General features: G+C 35.5%; 1 protein-coding gene across 1 annotated transcript in view; it reads left to right on the plus strand.

The window, feature by feature from the left end:
• The window catches only part of LOC150100484 (nuclear receptor subfamily 2 group E member 1-like), a 71,113-nt gene extending 60,819 nt beyond the window's left edge, over window positions 1-10,294 (plus strand). Inside the window, exons 6-7 of the mRNA XM_090402665.1 lie at window positions 6,345-6,459; window positions 10,062-10,294. Of these exons, the coding sequence (XP_090258791.1) occupies window positions 6,345-6,459; window positions 10,062-10,294 (348 nt within the window). The remainder of the gene's footprint in view (window positions 1-6,344; window positions 6,460-10,061) is intronic.
• Window positions 10,295-18,795: the final 8,501 nt, after the last annotated feature.

The raw sequence follows: 18,795 nt of genomic DNA on the forward strand, positions 1-18,795 counted from the left end.
CATATTGCTACGCGCTCAAGCATATGCACGTCATTGTGAGATGCGAGCTATTAGCGTAATGCTGCACTGTCCGTCGCGCAGTTTCACTGTTGTTTATATGCAGTTTGCAGCAGTAGTAGAGTGTTCGTAGTGCTGTATCATGTTTACTCCGTCTCTTTAAATATATATTTGGCAATTTTAGAACATTATTGGGGTTATGATAATAGATTTTATTTTTAAGTAATTTTGAATTATACTAAACTGTATAATTTTATCGATAATAAACAATATTTTTTCATGTTTATTTTTTTTTAAATTTTTACCATAATTTTGATATTTTATCCAAACACGTATACACTGTACTTACAGTGTGTATGTATATTTCGAAAGTTGCAGCACCCCCACGATTTCAAGTCACGAGCCGCCACTGACCATAATGCAAAACACCCCCTTCAGGCGTATATAACGTAATGCATAATGGGAAGGCCACTACCCAGACCAGTTTCGACCTTTATTGAGGTTTCTTCAGTGGGAGCCAGACCGGGGAGAGATACCAAGGTTGAAGAAATGCAGAAGTCATATATATCTCAAATACAAGTAGTCCAAAGGTGCTTGACCTTCTTAATAAAAATCGCAGGATGAGAGAAAAATATAGAAAGTTTTTTACCTTTTATAGTCTAATCACTTCAAATCACTTGCCTTAGTATGCATTACATTATACTGATAATAAACAGATTCAAATAAATTGCCAAAAAGAAAGAAGAAAATGTTTCGAAGATCAAAGCAAAACATAGATGTATACAACATTAAAAAAGATATATTCCAACTTGAACTAAACAATAGATTTAGAAATCTTATTATAGATGACAATGCTGATCCATCAGAAAGTAATGAAATTATTATCCCAAATCTTTTACAATACTCACTTGAAATAGCTCGTGCCACCGAACAGAAACAAGACAAAATTTCTGAAGAAACTATAAACAATTGAAACCAACCGTAGTCTCAAAAAATGCTATTGCAAAAAGAATTGAAGAATTTTACTCAGTATTATATCATGATGATGAATTAAATGAAGAAGACAACTACGAAATAGCTGAAGTACCACAGATTCTACCAGATGTTATGCGGTGCATCCAAAGCTTGCAAAATGGAAAAGCTGCAGGTGAGAATGAAGTTATAGCTGAACTCCTAAAAGCAGGTTGAGAAATGATTTACAAACTCTCAGCAAAACCATTTACTTTATACCTGAAGAAAAATTATGTACCAAAAACATGGAAGAAGGCTATCCTACTGCTGCATAAAAAAGGTGAGGTAGAAGACTTGGCGAACTACCGGCCTATCAGTCTACTATCAGTGGTTTACAAAGTATTTACAAAAGTCTTAGCTCATAGGCTTTGTGCAACTCTGGACCTAGCACAACCAAAAGAACAGGCAGGCTTTCGAAGTGAATTTAGTACAATGGACCATATTCAAGTTGGACAACAGATTATTGAACGGTGTAATGAATATCTATTACCACTATGTCTTGGTTTTATGACTATAAGAAAGCTTTTGATTCATTTAAACTTGTGCAATACTTAAAGCACTACGAAACCAACAAGTAGAGGAGCCATACGTCAGGACCATCAAATCAGCATACACCAATGCCACAGCAGCAATTCATTTCAATGGAAACATCTCTGCTGTGAAAATACAGAGAGGTATAAGACAGGGTGACACAATATCTCCGAAATTATTCACAGCATACCTAGAAGAAATATTCAAACTTCTTGATTGGGAAAGGAAAGGTCTGAAGATAAATGAAATGGAAGCTATTTAAGCCATTTACGCTTTGCAGATGACATAGTTATCTTTACTTCAACTGCTAATGAATTACAGACTCATATCCAAGACTCCAAATTGCTAGCAAAACAGCTGGAATAAAGATAAAACTAAAGAAGATCCAAGTTATGTTCAATAGCTATGTCAAACCAGAAATAATAAAAATCAATAATGGCGAAAATAAACAAGTGGATCATTACTTAGAACAGATATCAATGAAACTAAATAAGGATGAAATTAAAAGACGCACGGTGCTTGGGTGGAAAGCATTTGGAAAATTCCATTCAATATTCAAAAGCCAACTAGCATTAGGCCTGAAGAGAAAAGTTTTAAACCAATGTATTCTTCCTATATTGACATATGGCTGTGAAACATGGACACTGAATGCACAGGAAATTCAAAAAGTAAAAACAACAGTATGCTTGGTATCACAAGACTGGATCATAAAAGGAATATGTGGATAAGAAATCAAACCAAAGTGTCTGACATCATAGGAAGAGTGAAATATCTGAAGTGGAAATGGATTGGGTATATATATATATATATATATAGCAAATCTGATGATATCATCAATCTATTGTGATTCAATATATATATATATATATATATATATATATATATATATACATACGCAATTATACGTAATTATGATCAGCTTAGGATAACACTATCTTTGGTCCCATGGTATCAGTTACTGAATGGGAAAAATGTCAGCGATGCATGGGAATCTTTGAAAAAGTGCTTGAATGAGGCGGTATCTCCATGTATCCCTAGTGTTCGAAGAATAAATAGGCTGGGAGTGAAATGCATGTGCAACCTTATTAAGCAAGAGATCTACAAGAAGAAGATGATGTGGAAAGACTATCGTGAGAATAAGAGCGAGAGGAGTTATGAAATATATAAAGCTCAGGCCAGAAAAGTAACTAATATTGTGAAGAAAGCTAAAACGAAATATGAAAAGAAATTGGCCATTCAAGCTAAAGGAAATCCAAAAGAATTTTATTATCATGCCCCAAGCAAAAGAGAGAATGAAATGTGGAAGAATAACTTTATTGAATGCAGATGGTACATGAGTGTCGGAAGCTAAGGAGATTGTTCAGTTAATGAGTGCTCACTTTGCTAAGAGTTAGAGGTTTATGAAAATGAAGTCGAAGAGCTGTTGCATAACCTGGATAAGAATTTGTCTACAGGGACAGATGGAATATCAGTCCGTTTGCTAAAGGAATGTTCAGCCGGATTGGCTAGGCCTTTCACACATTTATATAACTTGAGTCTCAGCTCAGGAATGATACCACAGGAATGGAAGGAATGTATGATAGTTCCATTGCACAAGGGTGGTGCAAAAACTGATATGTCTAACTACCAACCTGTCAGTATCACTGGTGTGGTAGTGAAGATTTTCGAGAAGTTGGTAAGAACTCGCATACCGAAATGGGCAGACAAACATGCTATACTCTACAAGGAACAGCATGGGTTTACTAAACGAAGGTCATGTTTTAGCAATTTGCTCATATTTTATAACAATGTTACGGCCGAGTTGGATAAAGGGAATGGATACACTATGATAATGTTGGATTTTTCTAAGGCATTTGATAGGATTCCACACGAAAGGCTGTTGCATAAACTGGAGAATATGGTATTGGAATATAATCTCTTGCCTTGGATCAGGGGATGGTTGAGAGACAGATATTCAAAATTGGTATACAGTCGGTGTGAATCTGCCAGATTTAAGGTGACCAGTGGTGTATGTACCTCTGGGTTCGTTCTTGGGCCATTACTGTTCAATCTATACATTAATGACATCAGGTAGGGTCTAACATAAGATGTGCGATTGTTTGCCAATGATGTCAAGATAGGCAGGGCAATCAGGGATGCTACTGATATTCAGCAATCACAAAATGATTTGAATAGACTGGAAATTTGGGCAAACGAAAATGGCTATCGGTTTAATGTTAGTAAGTGTAAAGTTACGTGTCCGGACAATTCATCGCTGGGAAAAATCATCGTGAAGAAAATTCATCGCGCAAACTATTGATTGCTGAAAAAATTCGATGAAAATGTTATTCGTTAGAAAACTGAAATGATATTGCATGGGGTTCGAATCCCGCCATGGGCATGGATGTTTGTGATTGTCCTACGCAGATTCCCTTTTCAAACTTTGTGTGGAAAGAGAATCTGCGACCCTACCACTTATTTTAGCAGAAGACATCATTTCCAAAACCATGTGAGGTACGGCAGTGACCATAAGGCCTCTACGGACGTCAAATATGAAATATCTTTTATATATGTATCTATGCATTAGTCCGCGCTGTTAGCCGCTTCACAACCATATGCCTGGGAAAGGAGTGTCTTGGGTTCGATTCCCGTCGCTGACATGAGGAGCTTAGGATCTTTCTCAGACATAGCCAAGTTTGCCGGTGGTGAGGACTGCAGGGTTTTTCTTCTCAGTTTATATGGGATTTTTCCTCCCGCAAGCAGGCAAACCGGCCTTGAGAACGTAACGCTTCTGCAGACAAGGGGTACACTGGGAGGCATAAGCCAACCACCTTATCCTCGTATAACGGTTGCGGTTATAAGGAATAGAAACCCTCGACACCGTGAAAGTAAAAGAGGGAGAGATCTATGCATTATTTATTTAGATTTTCATAATATTTTTTATTCTTATACAGTGAAAGTAATATTTTATTGATTGGTGAGTTTCCTAATTTCTGTTTCGTCTTAAATTGGTATAAATATTCTTTCTTACTTTGATACTACAGATTCTGTTGATGGGTTATTAATATTTATAAAATTATAACCGCAACCGTTATATAATTGTCTACGCGATGAATTGTCCGTGAATCGTAAAGCTATGCACTTCGGCGTGATTAGAGTTCCAGCGGCATTTTATGCTACAAGAAACTGAAGAGGCAAGGGATCTTGGTGTATTGGCGGATAAGAATTTAAAGTTCAAAGGTCACATAGCAAAAGTTGCAAATACAACTCAGAAGATAATTGCTATGTTGAAGCGAACCTTGTCGTGTAAGGATAACGATGTCATTTTGCCTCTTTATAAGGCTTTGATAAGACCACACACCTGGATTATTGTGCGCAGATTTGGTCTCCTGGGTTCCAAGGGGATAAAGAAACTGTGGAAAGGGTGCAAAGAAGAGTTACAAAGATTATATATGGATTATGAGATTTAGATTATGAGGACAGATTGCGAATATGTGCCCAGAACATCTTTTTAGCTGGGTGTTTGTTTAGGAGCTTGTTGAAGGTGGGTAGGGGAAGTCTCCTCAGCCGCTGATTTGCGAACATAGGGTACAAAGAATTTCCATTTTTTTGGACAAAGAAATGGCCCTCATTTGAGAATATGATCAACAATCCAACCTTTGTACACTTTTGCCTACTGGAGCTTCTTTTTCGTCAACAGTTTTGTTTCTTTTTTGTTCTGTGGTTAGTCAGTTCTTCTTGCTTCCAACAATCTTCAACGAACTGTCATGTCATGTCAGAAACATTAATTCCTCTAGCTGCCAATTCTCTAAGTCTACAGTAGACAATCTTAGATTCATTTTGTTTTTCTTAACTAGTAAACGATCTTAAGTAAGAGATTTTTCTTTTTCGCCCACTTCCTTTTCTGTCAGGTGAAAAGGTACCTGTTTCCGTAACCTAAATCCCTTAAAATCGCATTAATAGTACCCAAACCATCACTGCATTCATTGGCAATTTGTCTTTGAGTCATGGATGTATTCTGAGAAAAAGTACATATTTTTGAAAGTTTTCTTCAAGATGTATTTATTTTATAGCTACACAAAATGAATAACCCACCGCGAATGTCAACTTGTTTACACTATTAAACGCACAACACTATCAGTAAACATTGTAGAGACAGTTAACAGATCAGAACATCAAAACCAAAAATATTAAACCAAAACCAATGAATGTAGTGAATATTGTCCGCTACTGTAACACTGATGCACAATACTGTTGCACTGTGCCACTGGTCTGGAGGCACACGCATTTACAAAACAGAAGTAAATTTCAACTAACAATAACAAATTATTTTAATAAGGTACTGTACCTGTGGGATATACAAACGTTACATGTCAAATAAGTGCATTTAGTCTCCGATAATTATGCAACCAATGGAGCATGTCTAATGGAGTTGAGACCCTACAATAATCAATGTTAATTGACCATTGGTTTATCTTCTCCTCCAACATACCGTGTAAATTAGAGATGGTAAGAAATGGTAGAAGATTGCTGATTTAATGAATCAATGAGGATACTTTAGGTCGCCAAAGCTGAAGTGGCAGCTGAATCGTCTTTAGATATCATTGTGAATAAACTTACGACTTTTACATAATTAATGTGCAAAATATATCTCATTTTATTTTCTATACTTTGTTCATTATATTGTATAACACTGGTTGCGTTTCATATTGTATTCCCTGTTCTCCAATACTAGAAAAAATAATACACTAAATAATTTATAAATGATAACTATATAAGCAGATAGCACTTATCTATCATCATTTGAATATTATTACACACTACAGATAGATCAAGAATCAGTGAGGAGACGAATCCAAGCGGCGATCACCCAATGCCAGTCATTACAACTCGATCCAGTGGAGCGCACTCTTTTGGAAACGATCATCTTATGTCGCAAAGGTATGCTTATTATAACACATTCTTTCCTTTTCTTTAAATTCAACCTCTGTATTCTTAGCGATGAAGCAATAGTAGACAGAGCATGCTTTGGGTATTTCATTTCTTGTACCCTCACGCAAAAAAAAAAAAAAAAAAGCATAGGATATCCATAGCAAAATTCATCCCTTCAATTCATTTGTAATACTAGTTTTACAATTGCCTGCGCTTTTGCTCATTTATTTCGAAGTACAACGCAGTTTCCAATTTTCTCCTTAATGCAGTTGGAAATTTACAGAACGTTTTCGCCGCAAGGAAAAGCAAGCCAGTCGGCGGTAACTGGAATCCAGAGATATGTAGGAGCACCATTTATATGGTCAATCGAGGGAACTGATGGACCGACCTGTAGAATGAAAAAGACAGTTAAATTCACGCCATATATCTCCATGCGGCTAGTTCACTGAACTTCAGTTGAACTCATAAATTTAGGTTCCTCACGTTCCAGAGGGGGATTTAATATGTAATAGACACGATATCATTCCGAATCAAAAGGGTATCATCTCTATTTCAACCTGCATTCTGAAGTTGTGGATTTCTATTTTGTTTGATTGATAATTTGAATGTGAAGTCATATTTTCATGGCGTCCCTCTCAGTTTAACACCCTATTCTGTGTCGTCTATTCGTCTGATCAATGAAATCCTTATAAAAATTTGTTCAGCCGTTCCAATTTTCAATCTGGCTATTTTTACAGAGCAGAGTTATTGCAATAACTCTGCGCTGTTCAATTTTGGTTACAATCAGTTCATTTTTTTTTTTTTTTTTTTTTTTCGAATTGATATTATACTCTGAAGCCTGTGTAGCTCAGTTGAAGCGATGCTTGCATCCTCTGCGCCAGATCGCCCGAAAATAGACTTATAGTTCAAGTCTGGTTGCCGAATGAAGGAAAGTTTTCTAAGCCTTTCTTCGACCGAACTGAGTAAGTCTATCTCTGGCAAAGGTGAGCGGGCTTTTTCTCACGAAAACTCGGGTTTTTCGTCCCGTTAACTCAAGAAAATCGACTGTAGAACCCACGTTATTTCAGATAGTAACATGTCTTGTTAGGGTTAGGTACCAAGAGATGGCAGCACGTGCTTTCCGGTCTCTTCATCGGTTGCCGCCTATAATTAGTGATAGTCATGGGCCAGCTTTCTCTGATTGGCTACCTGTGGAGATTAAAACTACTCACTCACTCTCCAAAAGCTAGATAAGGTAAAAGGCATCGCCTACTCCCTATAAGTGAACAAAAGGCATTAGCTTATTATTATTATTATTATTATTATTATTACACTCTGGTAGGATAGAACTGTTTATTTATTTTCTGTTATGATCTATATTAAAATTTGTTTAATATAGTTTCGATCAATTTGTAAAACAAGTTGATATTTCATGATAAATCACGGTCTAGCCTATAAATCAACACGTACACATCAGAGAATAATCTTCTGAAGTAGAGTACAAGAAAATAAATATTAAAGTCTTGATGATCTCCTACTATGTTATCTGCACCTTTGGTGATGTTACCAAAATTTTAAAAATAATGTTTAACAAGAAAGTAACTGTTTTGTGAATTATGGAAGGAATTCATCGAATATTATCATTGAACTGTTTTCTTCGATCAATTGCTTTCACGGTGCGATGAATTGTCGTTCGACAAATCATTGTTCGGTGAATTCTTTATTCGATGAACTGGCTTTTCGAAGTCAATTGTTGCTCCATGAGTTGCGAATTGCTATTCGATAAACTGCCTTTTGATTAACTGTTTTCAATTGAATTTTCAATGAGTTTTCACAAATTGCCGGCCTGGATGGCCGAGTGGTTACCGTACTCACTCTTCAGCCAAAAGGTTGCGGGTTCGAATCCCACCATGGGCATGGATGTTTGTGATAATCTGTGAAAATACTAGTGGTGGTGGGCGGTAGATGGCATCGGTGTAGATGATGATGGCGTTGGTAGTTGCGGTTCGTTGTAGTTGGTGGAAAGTAGTAAGTTGTAAAGTAGGTGCGCTCCCTCGATGAGTCTTTGGACTACCTGGAGAGATCACGTAATAATAAATAAATAAAGTGATTTAGCTGGACGAGATGTCACGTTTTCATGATTCCAGTGCCATAGTAGTATTTTATTCGCCTAATATTTATTACTTCATCTATTGGCAGAACGATATCAATCCTCAGTTGGTAAGAATGATGCTCTTTGATAGGAAGACTTTCGTTTGAATCCCGTTTACTATAAAGATTGTAAACGTATAGTGCATTAGTGCTATGTGAGCTAAGGATAAGCTTTTCTGTATTTTTCTATTAATTTTAGCGTGGTGTCTAGATGCGGTAACCCTAATCTAGAGACCAAAGATGGAACTTTTTGATGCCACTTCGGGACTCCAATAAGTAGGGTTGTGTTCTCACAGCGAGGGATGAAATTCATCTCCCACCTAAAGACAATCACAATCATCCATGCTCACGACGAAATTCGAACCCGCAGCCGATTGCAGAGCGGATACGCTACCCACTCGGCCAACATTTTCTACTGAACTCTGTTTTTTTATTTCATTCCGTAAAATAGGTAAACCGGCCAGAAGAACCCACCCAATTAACAGACATAAATAATTAATTTGACCTCGCAGCATTTGTTTTTCAGCAATCTCTAATATTGCATAAAAACAGCATAGAAGGGAGAATTACTGCCCGTATCAAAATGACACGTCGTAAGTTAACAGGGATAGAACCACGATTTTCACTCAAAGAAAGTAGCTAACTTTTACAACAAACAAGTGATTCCTCCTCACCCATTCACGGTGTTGTGTTTAGTTTGCGGAATTCAGTTTCATTTGCTGTGTAGAGGTAGGAGGAATGCAAATAAGATCCACTCGAGCGATAGAGCATATTTGCATGAAAATAAACAGCTGTTGGAAACAGTTTCTCTATTAAGAAAAAAGGATGCGATAACAGTCACTGGTGTGGATCAACTTGAAACGAAACTGAGGGGTTCATATTCCAGTAAATCCATTCTTTGAACTAGTCTCTCCCTCACTGACCCATCCTTGGAGGTGTCACGTAATAATAATAATAATAATCTCCCGTCTTCATAATTTTTTTCACATAGCTGTATTAATGCAGCTTTATCAGCAAAGAAAATATAGTGTTTCCTATCAGATGCGATTAACATAGATCTACCAGCATTTCTGACTATTTGATGCATTACTGTATGGAATCAACCCATGGAAACCATGTTTTCACGGCTAGATGATGAGCAACACCCATTTATTCTGTTGTTTGCTGGAGAGATTTCTCTGGTCATTTTTCCATTCTAAGGTACATAACGCTAATAGATGTCACAGAACAAAACATTGAGGCATTTACTGATGTGTACACAGCGAAATGTGCTAAGTTGCAACAACAGCTTGATATAGAAGTCAATAGAATAATAGAGATCCAAGCCAACAACATAATCCAAGCCAATATAATCCAAACGAACTTGTTCGCTTTTACTTTTTTTAAATATTTTTTTTTATCTGAGCTGTACATGTTTTAAAATAGTTATTTTGACATTTTGTTTTGCTTTGTTGATCTTAATATTTGGATCTTAATTCCAGATTGCAGTAAAGTGATTACATCACCTTCCCAAGTGGAGACTATGCTAGAACAAGCTCAGACAGCAATGGAGCAGTACATGGCAAGATCCCGTGCTCAGGTTCCAGGCACATTTGGTAGGACACTCTTAGTATTACCTTCGTTACGAAGCATCTCCTCGGTGGTTGTTGAGGAAATGTTTTTCAGGAGTACGACCACAGGCATACCTGTGTCTCGTCTTTTAGGAAACCTATAAAGTTTGTAGCCGTTTGTGTACAAAAGGAAACGAATGCATAATTATGTATCACACATCCAGTTTTCTTTGCTTTTAAGCTGTACAGATTTCGTTGTAATTATAAGTTCTCGTCCATATAACCATTAGAATAAATAAAGATTTAATAATAATGTAAAGCAGTTTAATTACTGTTTTTGTTTGTTTGTTTTGAATTTTTATATACATTTTAATACATTATATACATTATACATTTAAAAATAATGAATGCAGGAAGGCTAAAGACAAGTGGCTAAATGAAAAATGTAAAGAAATAGAGGAAATGGACAAGAAACACAATAGTAAAGAAATGCATAAATCAATCCAAGCCCTGACAAATGAAAAGAAAAATTTCAACCATAATCCTTGTATAAAAGATCAAAATGGAAAAATGCTACTAGAGACACAAAATATCATAAAAAGATGGAAAGAATATGGAAAAGAACTGTTTGACTCTGATCGCACAGATGCATCAGATATACAAAATATAGATGGTGAACCAATTACATATGAAGAAAGAGAATACGCTCTAAGTCAAATGAAAACAGGTAAAACACCAGGCCCTGATCAGATCTCTATTGAATTGTTAAAGAAAGTAAATGAAAACACACTTAATGACCTAAAGAGGTTCTTTTTAATAACATCTATGATTCAGGAAACATCCTTGATGATCTAAGGAAATCCATCTTTGTCACTATTCCCAAAATTCCAAGAACTTTTGAATGTTCAGAATATAGACTAATAAGTTTAACAAGCCATGTTACAAAATTACTACTGAGAATAATCCTAGAAAGAATAAAAGGCACTTAGTCAGTAGAAATAGAAGACACTTAGTCAGTAGAAATAGAAGACACTCAATCAGGTTTTCAAAAAGACAAAGGTACAAGAGAAAGAATCTTCAATTTGAATAAAATTATGTGAAAGATGCCTTGACAACCAGAAAAGCATATATCTTTGAATAAAAGCCAAAAGGTTAATCCAAGTGGTTACTTACACTTGGATTTGCCGATAGTTTTTCGGTATGAAATCATAGATCTTAGTCCTAATTCTTAGAGTTTCGCTTACTGGTAGATAAACATCAAAGGATTTGTATCCCCTTCATTAGCATATATCTTTGTTTTATTGATTACACCAAAGCATTTGATTCAATAGATCACAAGAAATTAATACATATCCTAGAGAATAATGGGTTAAAAGGAAAAGATCTACGTATAACTACAAATATATACTGGAATCAAATGGCCTCAATAAGATATAAAAATACATATTCTGGCAACTTTGAAATCAAAAAAGGAGTAAGGCAAGGATGTGTCTTATCACCCTTACTGTACAATATATATAGTGAGCAAGTTTTTAAAAATATTTCAGAACTGAAGGGTGTAAAAGTCGGAGGTAGGAATTTCAACAACTTCAGGTATGCAAATGACACAGTCCTTATAGCTGAATCTGAAGATGATCTTCAAAACTTAATCACAGAAATTTACAACAGAAGCTTTGATATGGGACTAATTATTAACCTAAAGAAAACAAAGTGCATGATTATATCAAAAGAACCAATAAATAAGAAACTGAACATAACTGTTAACAAAAAGAAAATTGAACAGGTTCAGTCTTTTATATATTTGGGACAAATGTTTACAGACAGAGGAAATTCCCTTAAAGAAATAAAAAGAGAATAGAGAGCAAGAAAAGCCTTTACTGATATGAAAACTGTTCTAACATCCAGAGGCATTAATATAGACACAAGAAAAAAGATTAATAACATGCTATATCTGGTCAAGCCTTCTCTACAACAGTGAAACTTGGACTCTAAATAAAGAAGCAGAGAAAAAATTAGAAGCTTTCGAAATGTGGACCATCAGAGGAATGTTGAAAATACCATGGAGAAAATGAAAAACGAAGATGTTTTAAAGAAAGCAAAAATGAAAAGAACATTTATGAAAATAATTAAAGAGCGAAAACTTAAATATTTTGGACATCTAACCAGACAAGAAGGCATTCAGAAATTAATATTAGAAGGGAAATTGGAATGAAAAAGAGGGAGAGGTAGACCCAGGAGAATGTGGTTCGAAGACATTAAGGACTGGACTCGCTTGAATTACCAAAAATGTTCCAGAGCAGCAAAAGAAAGAAAAAGGTTCCGTGACATGGTTGCCAACCTCCTTCTAGGAGATGACACTTGAAGAAGAATGAAGAAGAAAGGACACTAGATCAGGCAATTCGAAGCATTGTTCTTAACGGAGGAAATATAATTTTATTGTGAGGTATGTAAAGTAAATTATTTCATAATTTCACTTCTACATTCCTCAAGACTCTTAATTAGCTGATACAAGTGAATGGTAGTGGCCAGCCTGCGCCATGAGTTGAATGATACTGCAACGCTATTATTCTTATTGGTTTGCTGTAGATAAAGATATCTCTAGCCTTCACAATGATGATACAGTGTACATTGGCTTAAGTTATTTTGAAGCACTATGTGATCATCCCACTGCTTATGTAGCTTATCTTCAGCAAACGTTTATTGCTGTCACGAGTTATATTTATAACAACTGATGGAGTCGTGATTTAACAGTATCTCGTTTGAATTCTTTAGAATCGTTCTGACAGTTGATTTGGCTAAACATCAAACAACCAATATACTCATTCGGTTCCACTGTCGTTAATACGTAATTCTTCGTATCTAGAGGGATGGTTTGCGTTTTGATTTGCATATTTTAAATATTGCTTGCATTGCAATATATATGCCATAAGAGACTTGAGCATTATTGTGTAGTAAGAAACAAATCGCCTGTTCGCATGGCAAATGATCATTGAAAGATCGTATAGATACGTATATCCGTGAGCATTTATTCAAAAAGGTGAAAATAGTTTTTTGTTTGTTTGTTTTCTTTCATTCGGCGAGCTATGAATTTTCCGACTCCTAACTTTGACATTACTTTAAAAATATTTTTTATATTTATATTATAAGATTATATTTTTTCATTTATTTAATTTTTGGCAAAACCCTTTTTTATACCGAATCAAAATGAAAAAGCAGTTTCTTGTTTCTCGGGAATTTAGGTATATTTGTAATATAAGTAAAATAATTTATTTTTCATTATCATTTACAATTCCTAGATGAACTCAATAACTAGTTATTCACAAGCAAGGCTATTTGGTATTTGACTTCTCCATCTTCACAAAAGTCAAATATTACGCAATTTTTATGTAATAGGTATATCAAAAATTATATTCTATATTAATAATTAAAACTTATATCCACTGAAGAAGAGAATCAGATAGGGAACAGTCATGATAGAAGCAAATTTATGTATTAGCATAAGATTATGGCATTTTCTCTGTACAACTGATTGAAATATAAAAACAACAGAATATATATATATATATATATATATATATATATATATATATATATATATATATATATATATATATATATATATATATATATATATATATATATATATATATATATATATATATATATATATATATTGTTTTCTATTCTATTGAGCCTTGTTCATTATTGTGATGTTCGGCTTGTGTGCCGCTGCTCTTCCGTGGAAACCCAGTAAATGGAGTTCTTTTTGTACAGTATTTAGTGCTCACCATGGTGTTACTGGTGCTCTGGAACTCACCATGGATGGTTTGTTTCAATTGTAGCTGGTTTTTGCGTGCCACCCGTTTAAACACCCTCCTGTCTCAACGAAAATGACTGACATTTTCGTTGGCTGCCCTGGGTGTTTTCCTACATTAGTGATGCCAGAACGTCTCTTTTTGTTGATCACATTGCCAACCGTTGAGTTTGGATGCTCCAGTTGAGCGCCAATGGCACGTATGGACATGCCATCAATGTGACAGCTCACGATGACACCTTTCTCGAAGTCTCTGATTAGTATTAATCAGTGACTTCGAGTCTCGATTAGTATTAAATGTGAAAGGCGGATTGTTCGGGTGTATTATTTGCAGTTGTCTTGTGAATTTCATCTCCAAAACATGTGTGTGATTCACGAGCAAGGTTATGAGAAAGCTATGCCCAGCACCCCCTTAAAAATAGTAGCTGTTTTAAATTGAATAAAATATCAAAGTGGCATACGCGAGTTCACGTCGCGTTGCCATACCACTTGTATTCAACTGCTGTGATGAAATACTGCTTCCTACTATCTGTACACCGGTTTTTATGTTATCAATAAACCTGGAATGTTCCATAACTTAAAATAACAAGGGTGTCGGGACAATTATTGGTAGATACCTACACACAATCTTTCAATAATTGTTCGGATACCCTTGTTATTTGAAGTTATGGAATATATATATATATATATACAGTTCTTCGAGTCCAAAACGAGATTCCAATTGACGAATTCCATTTAAAGGGAATTCTCGATGGCTAACGATGCCCATAAGTTAGAAAGACCTCGGTGACGGAAGAGGTACTGTGCACAACCTCGTTGAGGTTGTGTGCAGTACTCCAACACATTTGCGAATAGGTTCGATTGCGATATCAATGTCTTATTGGTAGTTCGAGTCTGCCATTAGTCGGAATGGTCTCGATTAGTATTAAATGTGAAAGGCGGATTGTTCGGGTGTATTATTTGCAGTTGTCTTGTGAATTTCATCTCCAAAACATGTGTGTGATTCACGAGCAAGGTTATGAGAAAGCTATGCCCAGCATCCCCTTAAAAATAGTAGCTGTTTTAAATTGAATAAAATATCAAAGTGGCATACGCATCCAATGATATGGGTGGAGAGGGTTAGACCAGTACACCAGCTCATCAGTAATCGACCCCAAGCCCTTCTTTTTGGAACAGCTAGTTTATGATTACGAACATCCCACTGTATGATACTCCAACAGTTACCAAGTTAAACATTCTTCTCTAGCTGGGTACATAAAACTTTGCACAGCTTGTTTTTTATAATCGAAATGGATTCCGCACCACTGAAAAAGAGACCAGCGTTCAGAATTCTCCCGCTATTCACCCAGCGTTCAGAATCCAACAAATGCCTATAAAAATTTTAAACCTATTTTAATATCCGCATCACAGTAAGAGAATCACGAAGTTCTGCCTCTGTAACGCAGAATGTAAAAGGGATACTTTGCACTTAGGACATGAATGAGAGATACTTTCAGTGATCAGTAGATCAGTATAGTGAAAGAGAATAGAATGGTTAGTAACAGACAGATATATAGTGAAGCAACTAGAAGGGTGAACTTGCCACCTGAGCTGCATAGTCAATGACAGCATATATACAGAAATCCTCTACATGAGTTAGCGGGTTGGGAAGAATACAGTAATGAAACCAAAACAAATAACAGTTTTGGGTTATTTTATGTAATAATGTTTATTAACGTATTGTGTATTGTGTTTGAAGAAAGGATGTATACAAATTAAAATTAAAAATCGAGATTTTTAAGTTTAGCTGACCCGCAGTACTAATGTACTATCGGTTTACAGTCTTCATCAGTGGTATTCACATTAAAAAAGAAAAAAAAGAAAAAAAGAAAGTCTTGTGATAACTTTCAGAACTTCAGAAATAAAGCAGAAACACTTATAGTAAGGATTCCAGTTAAAAACTAGAACTTTTTCTAGACCTATTTTCAGTCCATTCCAGAATGAAGTTCAGAATCAGTCTTTTGTGTAGTTAATAAAGCTTCTCTCCTGGATGAAAATCTGAATTAAAACTCTCAGACTCAGTAAAATGGACCGTAGAACATCGCAAGTATACACCAAAGAATATCAGTTAGAATTAAGAACGTGCGTTTCACTTAGCATGCAGCAGAGTTGCTGAGATGTTTAAATATGGAGGCCGGCTGCTTACCAATTTCCAAAAAATTGATCGCTCACTCGCTTTGGAAAGTGACAAGGCATTAGTATACTAATGCCTTGTCACTTTCCAAATGAGACTCACATAAATAAATAATAAATTAGTTTGCTATTTATTTATGTAAGCCTCATGAGACTTCTGCTCAGACCGTACAAACAACTGAGCAAAGACAAACAAACCAAATTGTCTCACTAACGTGACATGTCTGCGTTGATGTATTATTTTTTCTGCCTATATATGTAATATCTCTTTATCATTACTCTATTCCTCTTTATTCTATTCCTAATTCTTTATAGCTTTACTCTAAAGCGCTTTTTCTCTCTTCTCCTTTCTCATTTACTCTACTGCATACTGTGATTATCCACCTTCCGTATTTACTAGTCGAATGCCTATTAATACTGGAAATTTATTTGTCAGACTGCGCCACCAATATATCATTTAATTGGAATAAGACTAAATAAAACTTCTGGTAGATTTCCCTCCCTCCTCTCTCTCTCTCTCACGAGCGAAGTTTCTTTTATCAATGTTTCCTTTAACAGTCGTGGTTCGTAAGTAACTGAACTGCACTTTTATTGCCTTAAATTATTTTCCCGCTCACAAGTCCGATTTATTTAAGAACAGTGCAGTTGTAAAATAAAAGATCAGGCAGCACTCTTTTAACAAATAATTAAAACACATTTATTTACAAATTATACATGAATTAAAAAACAGGGAGATTGCTTTCTCTATCCATTTATAAAATCTTTAGCATAAATTAGAACCTTTTTACTTTAACACTAATTAACTTCTTTAACTCACAATCTTATTTACTCTCTGCTTACAAATTCAACTTATTAAACTTCCAGTTTACTTGCAAAGAGGTTAGCTAACTCCCTGTTAAGTTATCTTTACAATTTTTATATCAACTTCCAACATGCCAATCGATTCTCTTAATGACACTTCTTACTGCTATTAACCAAATTCTTAAAAGTTTTTCTATAACACACTATAAGAAGAATTGTACAAAAGTATGGAACTTACAAAGGCATTCATTATCGTTGAAATTCATTCATTATCGTCAAAATTCAATATTCAGTCAAAAGTCTTGCACAAAAAGTTCTAAGGCAATTCTTTCATCTCAGATCTTGAGCTTCCTCAGGAATGTCTGGCTTCAGTAATATCTCACCGGGAAAATAGCGGGTTGTGGACTGCGGTACTCATTCAGCTCCTGAAAAAGGTTGTTCTCCCACGGCGAAAAGAAAAACTTCCGAGCGAAGCTGTCTCGTGTAATTTACATCGCCTTTTCTCCTCTGCTTTGGCTCGCCGAAAATGCCTGGACGACTGCCGTCTCCAATAGCTCGAACTGCCACCTCCTAGAAACTGAAACTACCACCAACTCTCAACCAGGATCCCTCTCTCTGGCGTCTAGAAGCCTTTCCTTCTTCGGCAACGTCTGGAAGCTCTCTCTCTGGCCTGGAAGCTCCTCTTTGGCAGCAACTGGAACTAGGAAGCCTCGTCTCTTGCGACTGCAAGAACCAGGAAACCCCTTATGCTTGGCTCAGTCTTTTTTATTTTGCGATCTCGCGACCTTGCACTAAGGGTAGTAAACCCCAAAGAATTCGGCATGACTCTTTTATCTTCTTTTATGTTTAACTCGCTCTTTGTTCTCCTCCGAAACTTATCTCTAAAACTAGTGGACCTCTTTGATACTTTGCTTCTCCTTTCGGGGCAGCGGAAACTTCTCTAAACCTAGCGGCACTCTTAGATACTATCTTTAAAGGTGTTAGCGCAGTAAGCAATTCTTATATACAAATCTAGTAAGCAACTTTTCCTGTGCTCTCACACATAACTATATACATATACAAAGTTCCCCTGGGAAAGCATTGCCTTTGTTTTTGACGTTAAAACAGTAAATACATTCACAGGGTTAACTACATTAATATTTTGCAAAATATACATAGAAACAAACAAGGTTATTTACAATTCTCATGGCACTTGACCTATGTAAAAATCGATGTAAAGCGCTTTGATAATTTTAAGCTACATCGAGTTTTTTTCCAAAAGGACTGAGATTTGCAAGTTCACCACTAATATAAGAAATTATCACTCTCCCCTTTTTCCCAAACATGAAGGTGGATCCTCTATTTTAATAAGACTATCTTCAGTATATAGTTGATTAGCTGACTGTCTAATGGTTGGAAATACTTAGGTTCAAAAGGAGATAGCAGGATCTTTTGCTGAGGAAGCCCTCTGTTTTTTTTTTTGTTTGTTTGTTTGTTTTTTCACTTTCAAAACAAAAACATAGACACCCTTCAGAACACGCTTATTTTAAGATACATTGCCTGAAAAAAAAAAAACAACGCGAAATTATCTGCTAGATCAGTGTTTTCCATTCATCAATTTGGGAGAAGTTGAATATTTCATTCAAGTATGAATACTTATAAATGTATTTTTTTTAACATTTTGTGTTATAATAAATTACAAACGTGTGAAACTTTTTTTTTTCCCAAAAAATTATTGAATATATTTTAGCTACGAATCCAATATTAATTTGGATTCGTAACTAAAATTAATATAATGAAGAACAAAAAAAAAAGTGAAATGATAAATGAAATTTAGCGGCGAGTTCCGATGCGTGGCTCGAACTGTTTGAATATAAACTTTTAATACAAACAGTTCGG

The sequence above is a fragment of the Typopeltis vanoorti genome, chromosome 13, assembly GCF_054136105.1.
Source record: "Typopeltis vanoorti isolate ZY-2024b chromosome 13, IOZ_Tvanoo_1.0, whole genome shotgun sequence".
Lineage (NCBI taxonomy): Eukaryota > Metazoa > Arthropoda > Arachnida > Uropygi > Thelyphonidae > Typopeltis > Typopeltis vanoorti.